Source organism: Trachypithecus francoisi, unplaced genomic scaffold, assembly GCF_009764315.1.
Source record: "Trachypithecus francoisi isolate TF-2019V2 unplaced genomic scaffold, Tfra_2.0 Lachesis_group16, whole genome shotgun sequence".
NCBI lineage: Eukaryota > Metazoa > Chordata > Mammalia > Primates > Cercopithecidae > Trachypithecus > Trachypithecus francoisi.
Window position 1 is genome coordinate 57380330 of NW_022681461.1, and position 13054 is coordinate 57393383.

The window sequence follows — 13054 nt, forward strand, 5'->3', positions numbered from 1 at the left end:
AAAGAACGAGACTCCACCTCAAAAGAAAAAAGAAATGGAAAAATATCTTTTCTTTCTTACTCTTTGTCATGTGAGAGCAACCCCTGATGACTTTGAAACAATTCAAGAATGCTAGGAGTTCCTACCACGAATTTAGTTTCATCTCTTGATGGCGCAACTGTTTTGTCAATAAAACATGAACAGGTGTGTTCTTTTTGCTTCAATGGTGGTGAGGGGGCACACAGGTAGTGGTGAGTTCCCTGATGTTCTCAAAATGCCCCTGGGGAAGGTAAATATCTAAATGTCCTTACTTTAAAATGAACCAGCCTAGAGAAAATATCTTTCAAAGTCACTGTCCAGGAATGTTTTTACTTGATGAGTTTCTCACACCTTAAATTATTTTCTTGTGCATTTTCCTTTAAATTTTATAACTGAGAGATAATTTTTATTGAGTCTGTCCTCCTTTTAAGACACAGAATGTCTCAGCAGAGTTTCAAACTCATGACATTAACAGAAGACATAAAGTTCTTTTGATGACAAAAGATTAAAGTTATTTATTCATCAGTATGATTTCTTCACCGGGTTCCAATTCTAACTCATAGTTTACGTGCATCTCATCATCTGAGCCTGTGGAAATATCCGTAATCATCTTAGATTCTGATGTTCTCGTGCCTGATCTTCTCATATCTGAAGAAGTGGTGCCCAGTAATGTGCTGCTCTCTGCACTCTTGGAAAAGGATGTATCTGATACACCTTCTGATGGATGAAAGTAAGACATCGTGGCCAGCTCTGGGTTGACAGAGTATTGACTCTCACAACTTTTATAACTGCGGAAGAAAAGAACATATATCAAGAATTGTTTTTAATTGTGTACATCTGTAATTCAGCTTAGACAAACATTCAGAAATTAAAATATTCGAATTTTGCCCAGTGTATTAATTACTTAGTAACATTATATAAATGATAGTTTCTCTTTTCTTTTTCTTTTTTCTTTCTTTTTTTTTTTTTTTGAGACAGAGTCTTGCTGTCGCCAGGCTGGAGTGCAGTGGCACAATCTTGGCTCACTGCAACCTCCGCCTCTCAGGGTCACATGATTCTCCTGCCTCAGCCTTCCGAGTAGCTGGGACTACAGGCACGTGCCACCATGCCCAGCTACTTTTTGTATTTTTAGTAGAGATGGGGTTTCGCCATCTTGGCTAGGATGGTCTTGATCTCTTGACCTTGAGATCTGCCCGCCTTGGCCTCCCAAAGTGCTGGGATTATAGGCGGGAGCCACCGTGGAGGGCCTAGTTTTTCTTTCATTGTAATTTGATTATATTTAACACTTTGAAGCATGTTTCAAATCTCTAGAATTTATAAACCAATTTACTAAAATAGTAAAAGTTGCCTTAATAAAATTTAATAAGAAACATGTACAATGAAATTGAATGAAGGGGAATAAATACCTGGGATCACAGTTTTAACAAACCAGAGAAATACACCATTCATCAAAAACACCACAATGAAAAGAATGGAATTAATGATCATTATAAACATTAGGCAATTGTTAGGATTTTTGAAGGTAATCTGTTACACTGCCTGAAAAATGTTAAATAATTCCCTCCATCAGGCTTGAGTTGAATTTAATGTTTTTATAAGAAAGAGCCAGAGGACAGGTCTCACAGTGTAAAGGTGATAGAGATTGGCTGTTTTTTTGAAAGTCTCAAGACTTGCTTGAATAAAAAACATTAGATGCTAAGCAGATATGCTATTTAGAACTGAATATATTTGTTCCAGGGCTATATAAAAAAGAGCATATCTAGATTCTCTTTATCCTTTCCAATTGACTAAGGTTATTTCTATCTCTGGATGACTATTGGGAAAAAGTTCAAGTAGGATATTCCCTTAAAGACAGCCCAATGCTCCATCTGAATATGGTAAATGGAATCAATTTGAATGCCGTGTGGATAAATTCAGAGGTCACATATTTCTAAGAATCTGTTAAAGAGAGGAGGGAGAGAATGCAATGTCATGCATTTGTTGTAAAGACTGCAGAAGTCTGTAGACTTACGTCAGATGCCTCAGTTTGTACAGTGTAGCACTACAGAATGCCAAGAGGACCACAAAGAGGAGGAGGGTCATCAATGAGATTCCCAGCATTAGTTTGATCTTCAGATCCTCTAGATCTGTCTGATTTTCTCCCTGTGTAGCATTCACATCAGACTCTGAAAAGAAAGAAAATACAGTGGAAAATAGGGTGATCAGTGTGTTTTCCTGAAGGAGTAAAGCTTGCAAAGCAAATACAGAGAAGCAAGCCCTCCACCATCCAGAGTATTAACTGGCCGGCCTCCCATCCCACAGGCAATGCAAAGGAGAAAGCTACCCTCTAAAAGCAAGCACTCTTAACTTTCCTCTTTAACCTTCACAGCAATCCTGAAGGAGCTGTCTTTAGCTCCGTTTTACAGTATCACAGAAGTTTCTGTATTTGCCCATAGCACATAGTAAGTGGCAAAATCTGGTTTCAAACCAAGATTACCAGATGTCAAAATGCATATATAGCAGACTTTATCTGATTTAATCTACCATGTCTGAAGAGATTATTATCCAAAACGATTGACTTACACCCAAGGGACCCGTCTTACAGGAGGTAAAGGTGCATGCTCTAGTGTTGGGTCATGCACTGATTTTTCTTTTAAGCTAAAAGGGTGGTATAGTGGATGCTTCTTCCCTGAGGCTTAAGAGATAGTTTTGGCATTTTATTACTGAAAAGACTAAACCTAGTGTACTTCACATTACAAAAATAAATAGAATCAATGTATTTAACTTTCTAAAATAAGTTAAATATAAGATTATGTCTGGATCCAGAGATATCAAGAATCTTTTTTTAACTAAATCTATTAATGAAATGATAGCTTTACTGCCAAATTTTATATTTGCCTGAATATATATCTGACTTAAGAAACATTTAATGATGACAATATGTCCTTATTTCTCCCCTTTCCCCTAGCGAACCCCCAGCATCTGCCAACTCAAAAGTTCCAAGGGTTTTCACTATTTTCTAGGTAACGATATTTAGGTCATACGCAATGACAAGCTTCCATGTCTATACTCTCTGATTTTAAAAAATTATAATTGTCAATGTGTGACCTTAGACCATGAAAATGTGTACAGTTGTCAATGACTCTTTTAATGCTTTGAGGTCTATTATTTTGGGAATAATCAAACAAATTATGTTGAAATGGGCTGTGCTCCTGAATTGCTTTTCTGTCTCCTGAAAGGATTTTTAATAAAGATGTGTGCTCATAGTATATCTTCTTTATCTAGGTGATGGTCTGAACTAGAGAAGGGTTTGGAACTCATAATCACTGGAAGTTACAGAAAAGCTAGTTACAAGCGTGGGCAGCTTTTCTCTCTAAGCCTCAGTTTTCTTAACTGTAAAATGAAGATAATACCAACTTCATGGAGTTGCTGTGAGGACTAACATAATAATGTACCTACAACACCTAACATGTAGTATGTGCTCAATAAACAATAAAATCAATCAAGCTCTATTAAATAGAAGAAATGGCAAATTATTTATAAAATGAGCCAGCATTTGTCATTCCTGTTTTTATAACTTTTCTAAACAAAGAAGAATCACTCAATTTTCTTTTCTTTTTTCTTTCTTTCTTTCTTTTTTTTCTGAGATGGAGTCTTGCTCTGTCACCCAGGCTGGAGTGCAGTGGCGCAATCTTAGCTCACTGCAACCTCTGCCTCCCAGGTTCAAGCTATTCTCTTGCCTCAGCCTCCTGAGTAGCTGGGATTACAGGCACCCGCCACCACGCCTGGCTAATTTTTTTGTATTTTTAATAGAAATGGGGTTTCACCGTGTTGGTTAGGCTTGTCTCGAACTCCTGACTTCAGGTGATCCGCCTGCCTCAGCCTCCCAAAGTGCTGGGATTACAGCGTCTAGCCAAATCACTCAATTTTCTTGAAGCACCACAAGGCAAATGGGCACAACTATCAATCCAGTGCACAAATGAGGTGACAGGTCTTAGATATGTCATCACGCTATTTTTCAACCAATTATTTGTAGGACAGAGGTTTTCTGGGGGAAATTAATGTGTTTTTTAAATGAAGTTTTCCATTCAAATCAGGAATTTATTTTACTTCTATTAATATAATTAAGCCATTAGTGAAAACTGTATCCAGCAACAGGGGTTCACATTCATTGCTGGTGAGAATTCCAAAAATACTTTGGAAGATAGTCTGGTAGTTTCTTACAAAAATAACCACTCTCATCTTCCCACCTGCCCTTCCAAAGTGCTAGGATTCTAGGCAAGCCACTGCACCTGAACACAGTCTTCCTATATGATCCATAAATCGTATTCATAGCTGTTTACCAAAATGAGTCGAAAACATATGTCCACACAAAACCCCGCACACAAGTGTTTACAGCAGCTTTTTTCATAATTGCCGAAAATTAGAAGCAACCAAGATGTCCTTCAGTAGATGAATGGACTAGGTTACACTCATACAATGGAATATTAGTGATAAAAATAAATGAGCTCTCAAGCCACAAGAAAACATAGAGGAATCTTAAATGCATATTGCAAAGTGAAAGAAGCGAGTCTGAAAAGGTTACATACTGTATGACTTCAACTACATGACATTCTTGAAAAGGCAAAACTATAGAGATAAAAAAAGATCAGTGGTTGTCAGGGGTTCGTGGGGAGAGAGGAACAAAGGGATGAATTGATGGGGGCAGAGGAGATTTTAGGGCAGTGAAACTTTTGTATGATACTGGGATGGTAGACACGTGATATTTTGCATTTGTCAAAACCCAAAGAACTGTATAATACAAAGAGTGAATCCTAATGTAAACTATGGACTTCAATTAATAATGAATCACTATTGGTTCATAAATTGTAACAAATGTACCACATCATGTAAGACGTAGGGGAAACTGAGGAGGGTTGAATATGGAAATTCTGTACTTTCTGCCAAATTTTTCTTTAAACCCAAAACTGCTCTAAAAATAAAGTCTGTTTTAAAAAAAGATTGCATTCTACATATTATTAACTCACCTCCTCCATTTGGTTTCAGGAATAAGTGTTACAAAACAGGAAGGTGGTAATGGTCATCTGCAAAGTATAACTAAAAAAGAATGCTTAGGAACTATAACTCTCCTAAACAGTAAATGTCCTCTCTGAGATGTTAGTCACCATGATACTGCCTTTCATACACCAAAAATAGTATCATCATAAAGACACTAAGATGTGTAAGAGTATTTATGTGTCTATTAATTGAAGTATTTTGGTTTGTTTGTTGAGACAGGGTCTCACTCTGTCACCCAGGCTGGAGTACAATGGCATGCCACAATGTCCGGCTAATTTTTGCATTTTTTGTAGAGAAAAGGTTTTTGTCATGTTGCCCAGGCTGGTCTCCAGCTCCTGGACTCAAGTGATCCACCTGCCTCAGCCTCCCAAAGTGCGGGGATTATAGGCATTAGCCACTGCACCCAGTCAATTGAAATATTTTGTTCTTACCTGGAATTGGGTGAAATAATTGATCTTTATCATCCATGACCACTGTTGTTCCATTTATAGCTGTTAAAACAATAAATTGGTGTTATGGTAAACAACATTCACTCACTAAAATTATTGCCTGTGTATGTGTGTGTATAATATGTACAGTGTGCTCTCATTATTCACAGCAGTTATGTTCTATAAAGTCCTTTAAACACTGTATTAGCAAATACTGAACTGTTCCTCCCAGGGTAAATACAGGGTTAGATTCCTGCAAGTCTAGTCACAGCATTTTCATCAACTGATCAATAAACAACCTTGCTTTATGTGTGTTTCTGTTTAAAGATACTTCACTTAATATATATTGTTGATTAACACTGAACTCATAGAAAACAGCACTATAACACTTGCCTGAACGAAGCTTCTCTAACACATATTAGCTCCATAAGGAACATCACAGCCTTCTTGCACTTAGGAACACTAACCAGCAATTTAACACTACATTTGGGGACCATTTTAAACAGCAAAATCATCAACAAAAAAGCACAAAAAATGCAAAAAATGTGGCACTAAGTGGGGTGCAAAAATGACACTTATTTACAGAACAAGAGCTGAATAAAGAAGGCAGAATATTGCCTTGTTCTATTTCAGCTGGGAATGTGTGTGTCAGACAATTAAAAATCTTCAAAGCTCTGTCCATAAATGACTGGGAAGGTGTTGCAACTACTGATTTTGGGGTGACAAAGAAATATTAATGAGTAGGTGATACAGAATGCAAACACAGAATATGGAAAAATGATCAACTGAATATGGTATATATTTCACATATACAATGCATATATTTCTGTGTGATACATGCGTTACCTTTATACATGTGTACATCCATATATGCACATGCATTTATACACACATGCATAGAAATACTATGTACATCATGCTATACATGCATGCTTATATATTTGTGATACACACTTCTATGCATGCATATATTTTGATATATACTTTGCATGTATACATGCATCTCTATGTGCTTTTGCATGCACTGCTCCAAACAAAAAGATGAATGATATTGAGCAAGAATCTTACTGAAAAAATTTAACCGTAAATAAATGGAATAACATTTACCATTTGTAAGAGAATAAAACTCTCATAAAGAGTGGGCAATCAGAAAATGTGTGACACTTCATCACCTTTCTAGGTTTGTTTTGAAGTTTGCTATTACGTGTGGCAACAAAATGTTGACTTATCGACTCAGTATTAGAGGTATTTAGACTCATCTTAGCTCTAAGTAAGATTTTAGAAAACCAAAACATTCCCCGAGCTACCTAGCTGTATGACTTTACCTTTAGCTAACATTGTCCAAAATGCAGGCACGTTTGGGGTTGATCCTGTTAAAACAAAACAAAACAAAACAACAACAACAAAAAAACAACAACAGGATAACAAAATAATTTAGTTTGAGTAACATTCATTTGTTTGTTAGTCAGTTAGCAGTTAAACTTTGAGCTCCTACAGTGTGTCAGACCCTGGGGTTGGCACTAACTTATACACAAGTAAACAAGGCTCAGACATTATAGTCAAGGAACCCACCTTAATTTTGGATGCAGACAAGAATCATTGCTGTTTATGTAGCAGGATATTGAAGGCTTTAGTAGAAATGCACAGGTGGTATGCACAGGGCTTAATTCAACTTGTTAAGGCCAGAAACCCTTCAAAAGGGAGATGATGTTCCCATATAAGCTTAGAGAACTAGCAATTGTTCACCAGGCAAACAAGGTGAGAGCGAGCTCATTTCAGCCGTGAGCAAACGCGCACTCATAAGCAGGCTCAGTAAGCTCTGGGAGCTTCAGGTAAGTCTGGAGTGAAGGGTGTGGACGGGGAATGTAACCAGAGTTGAGAGTGGAACATTTTCACAGTGGCCAGATTGTTTTGGAATTGAATGCTTGGTTAAGGAGTTAAAACTTGACCCCAAATTTAGTAGTAAGTTCCTAGAGACGTTTAAAAAGGGGAATGCCAGGATGATCAAGTTTTCATTTTTAAACATATCAAAAAAGATTTTTTTCAGTAGGGTTAAAAATGCAAACTCAGAATAATTACATTAGAAACATACTTGGATTGCATGAACTGGAGAAAATAGGGTTTCATGTAACGACACAAAGGTATCCATTCTCTTCAATTAGACCACTCATTCAAGACCTTAGAGGAGAGCCATCCTGGGTTGTTATGGCTCCACAAATGTTTTATAAGGAACAGTATTCTTGAGAGGGAAGTAAAATGGTAATTTTGATTTTGCAGCCTCCCACTCCCAACCCCCAACCTCAAATAATCTTAGGAAACATTCACAATTGATCCTAACCAGAGATAAGTTTATTCCTCAAGCAGGCAGAATATTTTTCATTATTAGCAAAATGAATTATATTTCAAATACATTCGATATATACTTATATTTATAAATATATACTAATTTGTGAATATGTATTTAATATAGGCACAAATGTGATACGTTTTTATTAAAATAAAATTCTATTTCTACAAATGCTCATTTCCCATCCCTTGTCAGGTATACCTGAAGACTGACTCTTAGACATTCACCATTTAAAAGATTTTAGTGACTTTAAAAGGTAGCAGTGGAAATTCTTTAAGCATGCTATGACTTTATGTAATGCTCAGAGTAGTGAAACTTAAATTTTTAAGTCACATAATGATATGCTCCGGGTATGAATACAGTGTAGTAATTTAAATACTTGGAATATTTTTATGAGAGGGTTCGTTAGTAGTCGTTTCTTCTTCACTGGCGGATTTTTCATGTGCAGTTGCATTGACAATTTTATCTAGGAAAAGGGAAAAAGAATGATTGGCATGTAAAAATACTGACTAAACATCTGAGATTAGATATTTTTCAAGCTAAAAAATGGAACAAGGAAAAGGAGAGAGAAGAAATGGAAGAGAAAGACATTAACATTTTCCTGAAATAAATTAAAGGAGAAAGAAGAAGGTATTGAAGAATAAAGTTTTTGTGATCATGGGGTGCCTGAGGTGGGATTAACACGACTATAATTTGTGAAAGAGAGGAAAAGGAATATGTGGCCACAGGCTTTCTTTAGAGGTAAAGAAGATCTCTTGGAGAAGATAATTGGCTCCAGATGGTTCCCTGTACAGGCGGCGAAATGCTCTTCTTTGTCCAGAGCAGCTTGGCTGCTGTTTAGGGTAACGACGCAAGAAAGGGAGGCTGAATATTAAGTCTGCTTGTAAATTGGAAACAGACATTTGGATATAAAGATTTCAGACTACAAATCAAGGGTTTTCAGGTCTAATTTAGTATATATCTCAGTCTGTAATAGGTCCCTCTGGAAGTATGTCACTAAGGGAGTGTTTGGTAACAACTGTGACTGGAGGACCCTTTCTTCAAGTCAATGGCCATTTCAGTTAACTGTTTAATACAGGAGTCAATAAAGTTTCATACGGAGAACAGGGCACCCATTATAGGAGGACTTCTACAGAGGGGCAGAAAAAATTCACACTGAGCCAGCCCACAAACCCATGACAGGTGTCTTGCTGACAAGGAAGGTTGGGAAAGGGAATCAGTTACTGGAGTTGATAGTGATTCAAGCAGCACTCGAAAAACTAGTAAGTCATCCTTAAATTCTGCTTTGCAACCCTTATCCTCTGGAGAAAAGCATCTAGATTGCCTCAGTTTACCCCCCTTGCCTTCAGAGTTTTAGGGACTATACTTAAGCAAGCAACCCTTAGTCAAAGGTATCCTCAGATCTCCATCTTCCTGAGGGCTTGCTCCCCTAGAACATCCCCACCATGCCAGCAGGTCTCCTTCTGTCACAGCCCCATTTGAAATGGCAGGAATGTCTTATTCCAATCCCACTTTCCCTGACAATCCTCTGGGAGCCTGAATTGTGGAAATAAAAGTGAGGGTTTTGCAGTCTCTTCCTTGGGTCCTGCGGTCTGTACTCAGTAACTCATATCCTAAGGGAATTTGAGGTACCTGGTCCACTTAAGAGCTGCCTCTCCATGTCTTGTCCCAGACAACTCAAGATATTGTTTGTTGTGCATAAGCAAGATTCCCATGAGTGATTTACTGAGTTAATATACACCCTTGAAGTGTCACTGTCTCATTTAAATCCCAAGGTTTGAAATTGCTCAAAATATTCCGTTATTATCAAGTAGCTTTGTTAATAATTAGGCATTCCTGAGTTTCACATTTCTCAATATTGACATTGCCATAGCTAGAAACATTCTCTCTTCCCCATTTAAAGCTGAAGATAAAAACCAGAAAGGCATAAAAATGTGGGTTTAAGAAAGATGTAAATTTTCCTAGAATCATAAATTTAGTTATTATTTAATTTTTCTTTCCACATAAACGAAATGTATGAGGTTTAGAAATGCAAGAACCTCCCCGGATTCTGAAATGATCAGTGTAATGGAGGTGGAGCCTCAAGTGTATTTGTGTGGGAGGAAGTGTGAGAAAAGCAGAGAGGATGGCCAAGAGCTAAGCTGGATCCAAGTCATAGAATCAACTTTAGAGGGAAAATGTTAGTCTTATTTAGGAATGAAGACTTCTTTTCTCCCCAACAGTTTCTATTGCTGTTTTGAAATCTGTTTAATGTGTTTTACATGTTAAACATGCACTGTTTTACATGTGCAATGGTGCCTTTCACTACTTACAGTTTTTTAGAGAAAAATTCAGATCAGTTGTGGCTCTCACAGTTATTTCAGACTCAGTGCCATTTGGATTTTGTGTTGTTAACACATCTAAAAACAAAAGCAAAAGTCTTCAGCAACTAGCTAAGTCACTTTTTTCCCTTACCTTTTTCTTTCTCTGAGTTTTTTTCTTAAAACATATGCACTAATAAAAAAATAAAAAAATTACAGTCATTTTTTTCATCAATAAAATAAGAAAGTGGGGCAAGGGTCAAATCTAAAACTAATTGAAAAAAGTCAAACTAGTATCTTTATGTCAAATGACCCCTTCCAAGAAGCAATTATTGGCGAAATTCGTCGGAAAAAAAAAAAAGCAAGCACATAACAGGTGCTGAAGTAGACTTGTAGATGTGCAATGTTATCACTGTTAGTATTGACATGATCAAAAAACCAAGTAAGAAGCATTTACCTGCCCTTGAACCTTCTGTTAGACTATGGAATGAACACTTCAACTTAAAAAGCATATCGTTTGATAACAATTAGGCTCCCTCACATATACTCAAATCTACACATACACATAAAGAATGCTGCTCTTAAGACTCATCAGTGGAGTTGGATGCAACTCAAAACTGATGTACATATTCCCCCAACCAAAGGATCAAAGTGAATTGGATCAAGACAACAGACTGAACATGCACATGTGTCTCCTTTCTCCAAAATTTCATAAGGTGACACAAAATTCTATACACACACGAATGTATGTGCGTGTATTTAATATGTACATATTCATTTCTCTCTTTGTGAGAACAGAGAAATTCACCTGTGTGTGTATGAGAATAATGTACATGGGGAAAACTGCACATAGACTAAATGTTCTCTAACAAGATAACAGATAAATTATGGACAACACACATAAAAATGGTGCCACTAATATTTCATCGTTTTTGAGCAATTCCTGAGACAGAGCTATGGAAAACTAAAAGGAAGTCACAACCCAACACTCATGCCATGAGTTACGAAAGTATAAAAGTTGAAACACTGGTATTTTTCTAGGAACAGACAGTTTAAAAAAACAAGTATAACAATTGGCCTAATTTCATGTTAGAGTTTTGATTATATTAAATGTTTCACATTAGTAGGGAATTGGTGTTAGACACTTGGCTATCATCCTTGAAAAATATAATGTTTTATCCCTACTTTATGCCATACACAAAAATAATTGGATTTAAAGCTCAAGTTAAAAACATAAAACAACTTTTAAAAATCAAGAAAACAATATTTTGGACTGGATAAGACCCGTTAAGGCAAGACGCAAAATTGCAGAGATGATAAAGAAATGAAGAAACAGAATTGATATTATAAAACTTGAAATCTTCTCAGTAATTAAAGATACTTAAACAGGCTTGGCCAGGTGTAGTGGCTCGCACCTATAATCCTAGCACTTTGGGAGGGTGAGGCAGGTGGATCGCTTGAGCCCAGGAGTTTGAGACCAGCCTGGGCAATATGATGAAACACCGTTTCTACACAAAAATACAAAAATTAGCCTGGTGTGATGGCATATGCCTGTAGTCCCAGCTACTCGGGAGGACTGCTTGAACCCTGGGAGGTCAAGGCTGCAGTGAGCCATGGTCGTGCCACTGCACTCCAGCCTGGGTGACAGAGCAAGACCCTGTCTCAAAAAATGAGTAAGATGCAATAAAATAAAATAAGGCTTACAGATAAGTAACATTCTGGCAGAAAATATTTATTATTTTTACCATAAAAAGGATTAATATATTCTACATAAAAAGAGCCCTTCAAAAGAAATGAAAATACAACGTAATGGAAAAATGGGCAAGGGTATGAACAGGCAAGTCACAGAAGTAGAAATAAAATACCCAACAAATACAGGGGGAAATGATGGAATTTTAAAAAGGCGATTTAAGTCAAACCAGGATAATCAACTTTTGCATATACATTTCTATTCACTTTAAAGACTTACATTGCTTTATATCTTTATAATAATTGCCATTTTTCTCATTAGCAGGAGCATAATTGTGAGTATGATCTTCATGCTTTTCTTCCTGTTTATTAACATCTTCATTTAAAGGCATCACATTAGGCAATGCTAAAAAAATAAAGTATTACACACCATAGATCAGAAATATGTTGATTTCTTTTACTGCTTTCTTTTTGTAACTGCATTTTTTTCACAAAGGATTAGAGGCAGAGATTTAAAATCTAAAGCATACCATATCTCTAACAATAAAGTTTATATCATCCTGTAGAAAATTGCCACATACCAATTTTTCATAATTATGGGTCATCCTTCTTACCTACTATTTTTATAAAAGTTTTAAATACTCTCTCACCTTCAATAGTAGGCTTCAAAGTGCCACCTTTCAAGGAAAAAACTCCAGGTATAAAAATAAACAATATAAAATTCATTGGGAAATTGAAGTGATTTATCCAGTAACCTAGTGCGTCTTCCCAGAGCCTCCTTTCTGTGGCCCAGCAGGTCCTGTGTGTCTAACTAAGACATTATGACATCACTGTCAGATGGGCATCAGAATGCTGGTGGGGGTGGGGTTCCCAACAGCGTTGTGACTCAGTCTGAAGACTGCTTTATCTCAGGTACTAAAATGGTTTTTAGTTTTTTTAAAATAAACCATTACAAGATTTTCTTTGGAAGTTAATAAATGTGTTTCATAAAAGAATGTTAATTACTCAGTTCTGGATTTTAAAGAACCATTTGTAGAGCACTCGATTCTGTGGCTAATCGGGGCACCACTTGTAACACGCACGGACCTAGGGGACTGAACACTGGGGCAAATGCAGGAACAAAACACAAAGACAAAAGAGTATATTTGGAAGCACTCTGCCTCTAGTGGACAAGGGCCCTGAGCTTTACACAGCCCTCCGTATTTATTGGGCAAAAGAGATAGTGAGAAGGAGGG

General features: G+C 36.8%; 1 protein-coding gene across 1 annotated transcript; it reads right to left on the reverse strand.

Moving 5' to 3' along the window:
- Positions 1-507: 507 nt before the first annotated feature.
- Positions 508-12822, reverse strand: EQTN (equatorin). Its single transcript, XM_033237523.1, has 8 exons — positions 12470-12822; positions 12100-12225; positions 10143-10229; positions 8210-8296; positions 6809-6853; positions 5487-5546; positions 2030-2183; positions 508-806 (listed from the first exon to the last, which is right to left on the reverse strand). The coding sequence occupies exons 1-8, from the start codon at positions 12543-12545 to the stop codon at positions 530-532; spliced, it is 912 nt and encodes a 303-aa protein (XP_033093414.1). The 5' UTR covers positions 12546-12822; the 3' UTR covers positions 508-529.
- Positions 12823-13054: the final 232 nt, after the last annotated feature.

Bases quoted from the DNA above. Each gene is read 5' to 3' on its own strand.
- EQTN (XM_033237523.1), bottom strand. From the start codon at position 12,545: ATGAATTTTATATTGTTTATTTTTATACCTGGAGTTTTTTCCTTGAAA. The intron at 10,230-12,099 runs GTAAGTCTTTAA...TTTTGTTTTTAG, and splicing joins TTATAAAGATATAAAGCAAT to ATGTGTTAACAACACAAAAT. The intron at 6,854-8,209 runs GTATTTAAATTA...TTGTTTTAACAG, and splicing joins CTCTCATAAAAATATTCCAA to GATCAACCCCAAACGTGCCT.